Raw genomic sequence first — 14,210 nt, forward strand, 5'->3', positions numbered from 1 at the left:
TAGTAGGTATTGGTTTCATAAGATTTAATCCACCTTAACAGTGTGGTTAAAGTTTAATGAGATTGCTAAGATGGTTGAGTTATTGCATTGGATAAATGACCTGTTGAAGAGTGCACTTATGCGTTATTCCCCTACTTTACAAGACTTTCATATGACCACTTCTGGACTCTTGTATGAGATATGGTCAGCTGGTTTCAAGGAGGTGGGGAGACATTTGAAAACTCCATTGACAGGAAACAAAAATGATAAATGACTTGTGAAATTGTGCATATGAGGTGTTATCAAGGAAGTAAATGTTCTTCTTAGTTTAAGAATAGAACGACAAGAGGAGATAAGAAAATATATAAGTCAGCAAGGGAAGCTTACATTTAAACACAAATGAAATTTTGTTGTTTATGGCTAGTGGAGCAGGATCATCCCTGGAAGCTGGAAGAAGGAGAGAGAGAGTGTTTGTGTGGTTGGGAAACATGTGAAGTCCAAGTGTTTCTTTGTACATGGTAAGTGCAAAATGCTGTGAGTGGATCTTCAGTGATCATATTCTAGGAGAGATATGGTAGGTATTGAAATATGAGTGAATAAAGAGGCTCTCCCATGATGAGTCCTTGGAGAAGCAATCAATAATCACAATAATAATACTGAAAGCAAATGATGATGTGTGCATGCATATGAAAGAGAGAGAGGGGGGAGGGAGATGAAACTGTTTAGCATACTTAAAGGGGATGAGAGAGAGAAAAAATTCACAAGGAATAGTAGCAATAAAAAGACAGATGACCATAGCAGTTTTGAGAAAGTTGTAACGAACTGGTAGGTGTGACAGGAAAAAGGAAAGCACAGTGATTGTGTGAATATCCTTGTAGAGGAAGTAGAAGGGAAATTGATAACATTTTGTGGAGCATTACAAGGAGTAGATGGCATACAGATAAGTAGTTTTTATTTTAGAAAATGTTTCATGATATTACTAATGTTTTACATGGCACACCAATGCAAACAACAACAATGGCAAGGCATCCTTTTCAAGAGTTTAATATGAAGAATTTCATGCAGTGTAGTGTTTGTTCAATGTACTCATTACCAAAGATGTGAAGGGCTTATGGTATGAAAGTGAGTATGGAGAGAGTGAGAGAATTTGTTAGAAGTGTTTCATGAGTGAACAAACAGAAATATGAGACAATGAAAGAAAGAAAATGACGTGACAGAATGATTGTTCATGATGAAAGATGTGAAAATCTAGAGTGTTGTAGAGGAAGTAGTTGAAGGAGTAAGTAATAACGAGCAAAATAAGAATGGGAGTATGAAAGAAGTGGTTAAAGGTAGTATGAACGATAAGATTACAGTGAAAAGAGAGAAATAGCACATTTATGTAGAGTCCTTAAGAGGACAAAAAGTCCTCATCCTGCTGATGTGAGAAGCAACTTACATGTGGCAAAGCTGGGAAGAGAATGAAAGGACAAATTAGTGGTAATGGTATGAAGTAGTGAGAAACTGTGATTATTGAGAGAGTATGGTATGAAGATACTATGATAAGAGGTGTGCTTGATGAAAATGTAACAAAATCAGATTTCCTGGGTGCAAAAATAAAAGATGTCACTAAAGCTGTTAGTATGCAGAGAGGGAAAGTAAAAGATTTGACTGTTTTGGCAGGTATGGATGAATTAGAAAGGTGAGAAATTTGCATTGAGGGAAGACATGAAAGATTTGCTGAAGGAAGCAAAAAGGAAGAGTGAGAGAGAGAGTAAAAATTATGAGTTTTCTGTCACAGTATGATAGTAATGAATGAGAAGAAGGGCTACAATTGCAAATGAGTCAATGAGAAGATGTGTAGGGGGAAATAATGTGCAGTTTATAGATGTATGCATTGAATATGATGAATGAGAAAACTTGTACATGTCTGTTGGAGTGATTTGAATGGTTTGGCAGTTAGATGTTTGGGAAACCATTGATGTTCAGCGAGATAAGAGAAAATAGACATGTTGGGGAACGTAGTCCAGCTTATGTTTGACCACCCTAAGACAAATGAGTATTACTACAGAAATGGTCATGCAATACTTAATGCAGTTTCCCAGATTTCAACTCTGAACGAGTTGATAATTACATCCTGCAAGAATAACTGTAGGTATGAATTGCTTAAATACAAATGCCAGAAGTATCAGAAATAAAGGGGAGGAGTATTTGACATTGGTCAGCTTGACTCGGCAAAAAGATCACCCGTGTCAGTGGACATGGTTGATAGAAGATGATATAGGGATATTATATTTTCAGGAAGGATATAGAGGAAATATGATGGGAGGAGGGTTATTATTGATGATAGTTGAAGAAATGCAACCATCAGAGGAATATTTTTGAACTGAGAGATTGTTCATTTGAAGCTGTCTAGTGTGAGATAGATAGAGACCAACAAGATAAAATATATTGTTGGTTTTGGTATGGGGGGGTCACAAAAATGTGGATGCCATGCTTTGGCAGATTAGCACAATGAATGCAAGCTGAGCAATTCTTAAGGACTACTTCGACTATGGAGACATTGATTGGAGGGAGGAAAGAGCACATGACAAGACAAAATGGAATTTATACAGGTGCTAAGAAATAATTACATGAACTAGTCAGAGTCCCAGGGTTTTAGGGTGCTGGATCTAGAAATAGCATCAGAAGATGTACTCATAACCAAGGTAGTCACTCTGCCTCCAATTAGAGAAAGTAACTATGCAATCTTGTACTGGGAGGTTGTTTAACATGTGGAATTTTTAGTTAACAAGGGATATATGTGGAACTACAAAGGCAGCAATTAGGAAAACTTAGGAGGCAGCTTGGAGCAGTTGTTTGGCATAAGACACTACAGGGGAATAATGTCAAGTATGTTAGCAAAGTCACAGAAACAAAGGAAAAATAGTTGAGTTACTAAGTGATCACTTTGCAGGGATGTGTTATCTAAGTGAGAAAATCTAAGCAATGTGAGAATTGCAGTATGAACTGGAGGTGCTCAGCATATTGCAAATATCAGTGTAAATACTGCAGTGGGACTGGATGGCATCTTAAACCTTAGGGAGTGGAAAGAGAGCAAGATAGTTGCATTATGTAAAGGAGACTCAAAGTCAGAATTAGCAAATTACTGACCAATCAGTATGTATATACTGTATATCAGGAATAGTAGTGGTTAAGGTATTTCAAAAGTTGGTTCAAGGTAGAATTCAAGAAATTATGGATAGGAATATGATACCGCAGTGGGGGAATCATGGTTTTGTGAAAGGTAGGACTTTCCTTAGTGCACTGCTTTCCATAAATTAAGAAACAAAAGAAAAATTGTGATAACTCAGGGAGAAAAGGAAAAAAAACATCTGAAAGTCAGGCACATCATGTAAAAATGTGATACTTAGTTTAGTTGTATACAAATGAGCCATGGCATAAAAGCAGGCATTTTGGTGGTTTTTCCAATTTGTGTCTGGAGCAAGAACAAAACAATTCACGATAGCAAAATTTTCAGATATGGCTGCAAGGTATCATTCAAAAAATGAATTCACTTGACAAGCCATCATAAGCAAAAGTCAGGCAGAGGTAACCAGATGGTTTTTATGCGAGTTGTTCCATGATTCACAGACTGTGAACAATGGAACCTTGGAATCGTGGGAAGTTCATTCAACTGTCACGATATTTATCATACCACACAGCACTCCAGAGATACATTGAAAAAAGGTCATGGACTACAGTCCTGTTACTCAGTGTAGTGCCTGTATGCACATATTATATTGTATTGTGATCCCTAATAATGACAATTTGACTTTTCTGAAATGTTGGAAGTATTAATTAAATTTATTTTAGTAATATTAGTCTACTTTATAATTTCCTTAAAAAAAACTAGGGTTAGAAATGTGTTACTGAATATTAAACTATTACATTTATTTGTCATCTTTGGTCATAGATAACTTTTTGAAAAAAAATAGATCTGCCAGCAGATATAATTGTTTTAAGTAAGTCCATTTTGACACTAAAATAGCAAACAGCCACAGATAGCATTTTGTATTATTATTATTATTGCACCCTCCATGGAGTCGACAGATTCATCATGGGAGGTTCATTCAACTGTCACCATATTTATCATACCAAATCTTAAAATCCTTAACATGCCTTGGATTAACAACACATTCTACTAATGCATTCCATTCACTGACAATTCTCCATGTAAAAAATCTACTCCTCACACCCCCTCTTCATCATACTCTTACATAACTTCCATGGATGACCTCTGGTTTTTTCCCTCTTGCCTTCTAATCTTTTTATAATCCCATATGGGATTAATACACCAGCATAATAAAGTGCTGCCATGTAGTGGAAAAATTCCCTTGAGTTAACCATGGCCTGACCAGCCAGTCTCCTCTCATACTGCACCTTTTCTTTCTTTACCATGCTCGTCTCCTTCCTAGCCTGCACTTTATACTCTTTGTGGATCCGATCACCACCAACTGTCTTGTACCTACTACATAGCATTTTCTTTTTCAACACAGCTTGCTTGATTTCGCTGTTCATCCATTTCACTCCTACTCTATTTACCCACTTAATCCTTGGTATGCAGTTATACATTGCTTTTGTTAGATACTGCCTTGTGAGTTTCCATGCACTGTCAACATCTTTTCTGCTCAGCTCATCTGCCCAATACACTGATGCTGACTACAGAGCTTCCTGTTTTATACTTCCACATATGTCCATTTTTGGCAGTAACCTTTTCTTGTTTCACCACTTCCCATACAAGTACCTCATAATCACTCTCACCAACCACTGGCACTGTTAATACCTCATTAACAACTACATTCTGTGAAGTTACCACAAAACCTGAAGAGCATTAATGCCTCTAGTTGCTTCGGTCACATGCTGCTTAAGATATTTATTTCTCAGAAATTCAATAAACTCACTCTCACTGTTTCCGTACACTGTCTCCTTCTTCATTGTGTATTCCTGTAATTAAAGTCTCCCATCAGACTCACCTTCTTTGTATATACCTAATGAATTTCCCTAAACATTTCACAATCAGTATTCTCTATATACCTGACCTGTAATAGCATCCTATCAGATATATACTAGCCTGTTGATTTCAGCTTCACACCACATAGATTCAAAATCTGTGCATGTGCCCCTCCATCCTCTTTTCATCTTCCTATCCTTCTGGAAGAGTATATATATATATATATATATATATCCTTCCATTTCTATTCCTGCATCACATCCTCCTTATACAAACAACTTTCAATTATACCATTTAGATTTGGGCATACTGACTCAAACACAATCCTTGTGTCTTTCAGGCCATTCTACCAGCACAAACATTCTCTATTCTAGCTGCTATACCACACCTCTCTCTTCAGTCTGACCACTCCTGTTTCCCTGATGTTGACTCTGATTTCCATTCATACCTGTCTTATCTTCACCTTTATGTATTCCATAGCCTTGTGCTGCTGCAACCACATCTTCAACCTTGTATCCATCTTCCTCCTGTTGTACAATCCGTTTGGCTGTGCTATCCTGCTTCACAAGTAGACTGGTCGTTTACTACATTAACTTCTTGACTCTGTGCCTTTTCATAAAACAACAGCTTATCTCAATGCCCAGCACCAAACCCATTCAAATGCAATCCATCAACTTTAAACCATTCCAACTTTTCTTCAAATTCACTCTACAGATTTACAAATTGAATCCCCTTTGCCTCACACAACTCAGCAATCTTACTATTCATTATCTCTGCTCTCCTTCTCCATTCACTATTGTCATATCTGGGCAACACCATAACTTTTTCAACAACACTATTATTCTTTGCCTGCTGCAACAACTGCTTCAATTCTCTATCAACATTCTTTTTTCCCCCAACTAAATCATTTGTGCCCACGACTACCACTAATTTTGATGGCTGGTGTTTCCTTTTCTGTGACATATCAGATTATTTGTTTCATTGTTCCACCAGGAAAGCATATTTTGTGCACTTTATTAGTCATTGCACCTGTAATGATGAAATCCCCCATAGAATGATATATGACTAGCCTTTGACTCTTTCTTTGTAATGCTAACTTCCTCTCCCATTCTCATCAGCCAGTCTCTTCTTTAGATGTTTAATATCCTCTTCCAGATGTTTCATTTTGCTTTTCATTTTAATGGAATAAAGTTCTTTCAGATATGCAGCAGCATGACAACTTATAATTACTTCTGTATTTCAGACTATAATAATTTTTCATTATTTATTCTTGAAAAGAGCTTAGAGGGTGAAATTACATCTTGAAGTTGTAATGGAAGTAGTTTAGCAGATTTAAGAAAGTAAACAGAAAATGGAACCTAAATTATATTTATTTTGCTGTTTATTGGATTTATTTTATAATTATATGTATATTTTATATTTTCTCTATTTCATCGCAGTAGGCATATCAAATCTGCTTGTTGTGTAATTTAATTCCCTGAATCAAATGTACATATTTCTTCACTCTTTTATTTTGTTTATTTCTTTTTCATTATTCAATCTGCTTCATGTACACAATAGCCAATTTTATATTCTTATTTCCTCATTGCAGGACACCATGAATATTTCATGAGTGTTTTATTATCTGTTTATTATGGAATGGTATTATTATTATTATTAACAGCTAAGACCTGCATAGAGTCAGAGACTCATCACGGGAGGTACACGCTATTGCACATAATGCTCCTCGAACCATGCTTTATACTGATTCAATGTGTCTACATTCACAACACACTCAGGCAATGCATTCTACTCACCAACCACTCTCTATGTAAAGAACCTGCTCTTCACTCCCCTGCTCACACCCTCCTTATACAGTTTCCAGGGATGGCCTCTTGTTCTACCTCCCTTTTCCATTCTATGAAAAATCTCTTCCATGTCAACCTGATAATAACCCCTGACTAGGTTATATGTCTCAATCATGTCCCCCCCCCCCTTACTCCTATTCACGAGGCTTTGCAACTTACATTCTCTCAATCTCTCCTCTCACTCCATATTCCAAAGACCACTGACTATGTGAATCTTCTCTGGACCTTTTCGAACATATCCTCATCACCATGAAAACCCAGCAACCAAATCTTTGCACAATAATCCTTATGAGGCCTTATACAATGGCATCATAAACTCTCTGTTTCTGCATTTCAAGGTCCTCTGCATCATTGCCATTATCTGATGTGACATCTTCACTACTCCACTTGTGGCCCCTGAATTTCAGGTCCTTGTCCAGCATCACTCCTAGATCTCTTACCTCCGCTACTTCCTTTAAAGTTCCCCCCCCCCAAGTGTATACTTTGCATTCCATCATTGCTTACCAAATCTCAAAACCTTACTCTTTGCAACATTGAATTGACAGTTCCACTTATCTGCCCATTTATGCAATCTATTCAAGTAATCCTGTAAGGCCATAACATCTGCTTGACTCTGCATTGCTCTTCACAATTTTGCATCATCTGCAAACAGTTGCATATCACTATTTATGGATTGAAAGATATATTTTTTTACCTGCCATTTCAATTTTTTTTTTTTAATAATATGTTTAAAGAACATTTAAATACCATAACTATGTATTTACTTTTAGGTTTTAACTTTGGAGTTCGTCAAACAGGCATTAAAGTAAATGATGTTGAATTGCCCCCTTGGTGCCGTGGTGATCCTCGTCTATTTGTGTTGATTCACAGACAGGCTTTGGAATCTAAATTTGCTACTAGTAACCTTCATAACTGGATTGATTTAATATTTGGCTACAAGCAAACTGGAAAGGCTGCTGTTGAAGCTTTAAATGTATTTCATCCTGCTGTAAGTTCATATTTATTTCATTATTAATAATATATCTGCATTTCTCTCAGAAGCTGTTTCTCATGAGTTTTGCCTGAAATTTAAAAAAGGGGAAAAAGTCATTGCTATTATATATTGGTAGGGATATTGTGGAAGTGGAGAGGTCTTGATAGTAAACTTATACCTGCAGTTTGTTGTGTATTGTTGATGAATCAGAAATTTATTCAAGACCACATTCCAAGAGTGCACTAAGAAATGATAAAGCTGCTCCCAAAAATGCAAATGAATTCAAATTGAGATGGATTCAAATTACATGGATACAAAATTAATTAAAATGAAACTGGATTCAAATTTAATAATGAAACAACTAAGTTAACTTCAACAGATCTTTGTTAAGTATGAATTGTAAAGTAGATTTTAATCAGATGTTCATTTTCCATATCTGTTGTAAGCAAATCGAAACATATAGCATGAACTTTTGTGCTAATACAATCTGCATACTTCCTACTTCCTTCAGGCTAGTTTAAAACTGTTATCTTTTCTGCCATTCGACCAAGCACAAATTATCTCCCCTATTTTTACATGCCGTGTTCAATAATTGTCTTGCTTCTGTTATATTGTCTTATTTTTTATACAAACTGGCTGATCAGCTGAAGTCAAAATTAAAGAACACAACGATTACATCAGATACTTAGATTCTTACAAATCTGGTGTTGCATCACTGCTGTGGATGCTAGATATAGTGTTCACTGGAAGCTGGAAGCAGACAAAGATAATTCATAAATGTCAGTTCAAATTTGATTGCTTTCTTCTGAAAATCTGTAAGACACTGAGTCACTGCCCAATGAATTATTATTATTATTATTATTACTCAGTCATATCCATGGGCTCATGTGGAAAATCCACACTGCCTGTCATAATCTCTCCTTAAATGTGTTTAGTGTCAGAGCACTCATGGCTGCATCTAGCAACCCATTTGACTGATTCATTACTCAGTGTAAAATGTAAAATGTCTAGTCCTCATGTTCTTGCTAACTACACTTTTATGCAGCCTCCAGGGGGTGACCCCTTGTTGTCACCTGATCAGTCACATATCAAAAAATTTCTTTAGCTTCTAATCATTCAAACCCCTCTAGTAACTGACAAATTTCTATCATATCCCTCCTTTTCTGTCAGCGAAACTTTGTAACCCACATAGCATCAATCTATCTTCATAGGGAGCACTCCTCAAACCAGTCATTATGATCACTCATTTCTGAATCCTTTCTCACAGTTCAGCAGATCTTTGATAACTATAAACTTATCAAAGCACTACAAGAAACCTAGGCAAGAAAGTCTATGCAACATAGATTAGATGTAGTCATATCAAAGTCTTATAAAGAGGACTAATAATTTTCTTATGCTTGTCATCATGTTTCTTTACATCAGAATGAACCTTTAAGTTACTTTGCTTACTTTTATGATATGATCTCTGAACGTCAACTCCTTGTTTATTATCTCTCCCCCTCCCCCAAAATCTCCGTACCTTCATTGATTTCTTGCAGTGTAATCCTATCAAAATGATACACGGCTTGCTATTTTCAGCCTTTACACTCTGCCATCACCATCATCATCATCAAGTTCCTGCCATGACCCCTCAAGGGGTATACAGGATATGATAGTACCACATGAAAAATTTACATCATTACTATTTTCTTCCTATCTACAATTTTCCTCCAAATCAGTCTGTTACTTGTCGAGACTCCAACATTATCAGATCTTATATTTCTATCGTCTAAGGCACTTTGTACCGTATCAATCTACCTATAGCCAGTACGTGTCATTGCAGGTTCTTACGCATTTATTCGTTTACTAACAAGCGAGAGCGGTGAGCGCTCCGATTCTGATTAGCGCACCACTTTGAATAATAGGCTATATCTTCGGGAATTTTTCAAATTTCTTGATAAAAAGTTAGGAACAGATTTTTAAAAGTACATACTTTCAGAAAATAATATTAAAAAATCGATTTTTTTGATCCTCTAAATAGTACTGCCTCCTTAAAACTATCAAAAACTTACAAATTAGCAAAAAGAAAATGCCACAGAGGAAAAACCTGACGTGATAGAGAAAAATGGTCTGATATTTGAAATCAGTGCACCCAAATTAGTAAAAAACAAGTGTCAGATCATAATCAGCAGGAAAAAAAAATTTTTTTGTTGGCCAGTGTAATTAATGCAAAGATAGGCAGAGTAATCAGGAATGAACAAATTATGTTCATTGCTGATCTGCAGTACTTGCATAGTGATTTTCATAGGCTGAATTGCAAGCATATGAAAATGGATGTCAGTTCAGTGTTAGTACATCTAAATTATGCACTTTGGTATGACAAGATATCCAGTGAGATTATGCTAGAAGAAAGTGATCAAGCTAGGGATAGTACATAGGAAATTGATGTTCAAGGGTCATATAGCAAAGATTACAAATACAACTGAGAGGATAATTGGAATGCTGAAATGACCTTGCTTATACTACTGCATGCAAATCTAGTCTCTTGGTTTTTGTGATGATGCTGACATAGTGTTAGCATCATCATAGAAACCAAGTGCTTCTATGATGATATATGGATTGTGTAATACAGTGTTGTGTCCCAATTTACGATTATTAGGCTTTCAACTATCCTTACATGTGAAACTCTACTTGTCTTTGTCCAAATCTTATTTATATACGAGATATCACCCAAATACAAATATTCAAGCTTCTTCTTCCCTTAGTTTCCCTAAATATTTATTTTATACTGCACCTTTCAGGACATTTAGTTTAAGATATAAAATTCAAAAACAAGGAGCAATTACCAAAATATGTCTGAGTGTGAAACTAATATGCAGTCGTGACCTTTATCTCGTAACTTACAAATCCCCCATCCGTGTGATTAGCTTCGTACATTGTTACAAGTGGTGCATTGAGCGGCAATCTCAGACAACTGTATTTTCAATGAACAAAAGTTTATTGAACTCTTAAACATGGTACAATTCATTCTTTATCAAATAAAACTCACTTCAATACTAAGAATATATAATACAAATTTTCACTAGCTAAACACAATTATTAGGTTAAGATCCTACATGAGAATTGTGATCATATCGCCATAACAGATTCTATACATATAAACATGTATAATTCTAGAACTAGTTGATCCTTTGTCTAACCCCTTACTGGTTTGATCACGCTATAATTCTGTATTTTCTAGGACATATATAATCATTTACTCTGATTTTCTCACTAAGACAATATGGATTAAATTTATCCTTTCACTGAGCTAATACACACTTTTGACCTTTAAAAACTCTCTTAATTAAAATACAATGTACATGCATAAATCTCTAGGCACATGAATTACATATTAATTAATAATAACAAGCTCATTTTTATTCTAGTTTGACATAAACTAAAGTCCTAGTATAATTCTCATTTATCCTTTCAACTGTTCAGTAATTGAACAATGACTAGAGTTGCATATGATTTGAATTGACACAAGATTTTACAGTACCGTTTGACTTGGGTCTTCTACACTGGTCTCTACCTTTTACTGATATTTTACCTTCCTAGGACGAGCTCTTCTATAACTTATCATTCCTAAGTTCTTTTGGCACTAAGATGGGCTTTCACAATCTTTTCTTTACATTCTTCAATCAAGGACATACATAGGATCATTTATTCTATGGCTGTGAAATTCATCACGTGGGCACTGACTCCTTTATAGAATTTTCTTTCTCTCGTTATGATCACTGGACGATGAAACACACTGACATTATCTTCTCTCCTTTTAAATAAACGGCATCTCTTATTTCTTGCAATAGGAACATGGAATTGAAATCCCGCACACTTTGTTTCCTTATTGTGTTGGACAGAGAAAACTCCTAACCCGTCACTCAGGAAAACCGCATGAGACCTATACGAAGACTCGTGAAGAAAAACTCTCTGAGGAAAAAAGCCTTGGGGGGGGGGGGGTCCTAACCCTTTTATACGATGACCCCTACCGGCACCTTCTTCAATTTCTTTTCTCCCCCCTTACTGGAGTTGATTTCAATGACCAGTTAGAGTGGTGTTTTTCTGCCAAAACATTATGCGGTCCATGTGCATGCAATTGACACTTGACGAAGTCTCAAATCAGGAATTATGACCTTGAGCTTTGGTTTTTGTTTAAGCTAACCTCTATGTCATCTATACTAAATTAATCCCCTTTCCAAAATTTTCTAAGAATTAACTCGAATCTTTAATCTCTTATTTCAAGTGTAAAAACTAGCCTCTCACATACAAAATCCTATGAATAATCTTCTTTGCTTTATTTAACCTTATTTTATCATATCACAACTGTCATAAAATTCCCTTTTTTTTTTCTTTTTTTTTTTTTATTCAACAAACAATTTCAGCTATATTTTTACTTGGATGCAAGCATGTTTTTCTTTCCTTTTATTTTTTGTATTCATTACTTTCAAAGGCTCTTAATGATATTTGTTTAGGAACAAGCTTGCTTACTTAGTTATCTATACAGGATTTTTATTTCTTCTCTTGTTACATCATGATAACTGAAATTTTCACATTCTTAAGTTATCAGGGTGTAACAACAGGTTATGAAGACCAGTTGAAAATTTGTGGACTGTAAACACTAGCATACAGGAGGAGGAGGATGATATGATTGAGAATTTAAGAACTTCTGCAAGGGTCATACAGGATACCAGTAGATGGAATTTTTCATTTTATGGATGGGGGACAAAAAGAGATAGTATCAACAGAAGTTTGGAATGAATGCAGTGAAGAAGCAGATGAGAGAGAGATTTTTCTCTCATAGAGTGCTGTGTGATTTTAATAAATTGTCTGTGGAAATTTTGAGTACAGGTGGTATAAATGAATTAAAGAACAGGCATGACAACTGGGTGAGTGATATGTGCCTTCCTTCGACGAGTCCCTAACGGCCTGGGTCTTCTTAATAATAATACTATCTGACAACCCTTCAAACTGTACATCCCCTTTTTCATTGTTTTATACATTTGAGTTGCTTTTTTTCCCCTTCTTTCCTGTAAGTGCTTTTATCATGCTGTATTTTGTATAATCAAAGTGCTGTCTAGGTCTTCAATTTCTATACACTTTCCATTTAACAATATTTCCTTTGCTTCCTTACATTTCTGAGTTATTTCTTTATTTAATTTCCTGTATTTACTTATATATATTTACTTTACTCTTCTTTTTCTGTTTTTTTTTTAAAATTACATCCATAATTTTATCATTCATCCCACGCTTTTCTTTTTTTCCTCATTCTCTAGAGCACAGGTTATTAAACTACTTTTATCCACAACTCCTTTTCATAAGACAAAATTATTATCAACCTCTCTCAGTACTAGTTAAGTAAGGTTATTTATATCTAGTGTTAATTTTTTGAGCAGTTTAAAAAAATTAGAAATGATGAGCATATTTATTGCAAAAAATGCACACATACAGTTACATTTAATATTATATAATTAAAGTTGTATAGTTTACAAACTACATACATAGATAAAAAATATAAAAGGATAGAATGAAAGATTGTAGTGTATAATGATTTCAGTAGTTCTGTAATAAATATTTAATTTACTCATATTTATCAGTGTTTGCTCCTATCATCCAATAAATATTCTTCTCCTGGATGAATATTTGTCACTACCTTTTTCAAAATGTATTTGAAGCATGACAATGATATCTGGTAACTTATTGATTATTTGTACAGTGCTAGATCATATTTTAGAACAGACCAAAACGACACATACCAGAAAAATATTATGAAAACTAAATAAAACTCTGATTGAGCTAGATTATGCAAAGTGTGTCTAATTGCTCACAGACATACAGATTCTAAACAAACCAAACACATTGCAGTAAAAATTCGTAAGAAGTCAGTTTGAAAATAAATACAAATAAACTTTGATAGATTGCCACATGACTTAAATTAAAAATTACAAGAAATCATATTCTTGTTTAATCTTTTATTCAAAGTGTAAGCAAATAAAGTTTGTGTGTATCTTCATGACTAGGCTATTTGTATATAGATACTAATGACTTCTTATTAATTGTCTTAGTATCCCATAATGCAAAGCACACATCTTTTCAGTGTATATAACGTTATACATTTTGGGAAGGGCCACCTACTCAGACCAAATTCGACCTTTATTGAGGTCTCATTACTTGGAGCCAGAAAAGATACCATGGTTGAAGTAATGTAGAAGTCATATGTTATACTTGGATAAAAGATTATTTTCTTGATATCTTTAATGTAATTTACATGCAAGTGAAAAAACTTTCGATAACTTGCTCTACTCCAGAGTATTTTAATAATAAGGTGTTACACCGTTTCACTACTTGTATATGAGAAATATATGATTTTTGCATTACATCAACCTTGGTATCTCTTCTGAGTCTGCCTCTCACCGATGCA

General features: G+C 35.0%; 1 protein-coding gene across 4 annotated transcripts in view; it reads left to right on the forward strand.

Annotated features, from left to right (window-relative positions):
- The window catches only part of mv (lysosomal-trafficking regulator mauve), a 1,073,830-nt gene that overhangs the window by 821,731 nt on the left and 237,889 nt on the right, over positions 1 to 14,210 (forward strand). For all 4 annotated transcript variants that reach the window (XM_090399251.1, XM_090399254.1, XM_090399252.1 and 1 more), the window contains one exon: positions 7,569 to 7,786. In XM_090399251.1, the coding sequence (XP_090255377.1) occupies positions 7,569 to 7,786 (218 nt within the window). The remainder of the gene's footprint in view (positions 1 to 7,568; positions 7,787 to 14,210) is intronic.

The sequence above is a fragment of the Typopeltis vanoorti genome, chromosome 10 (genome assembly GCF_054136105.1).
Source record: "Typopeltis vanoorti isolate ZY-2024b chromosome 10, IOZ_Tvanoo_1.0, whole genome shotgun sequence".
NCBI classification, from domain to species: Eukaryota; Metazoa; Arthropoda; class Arachnida; order Uropygi; family Thelyphonidae; genus Typopeltis; species Typopeltis vanoorti.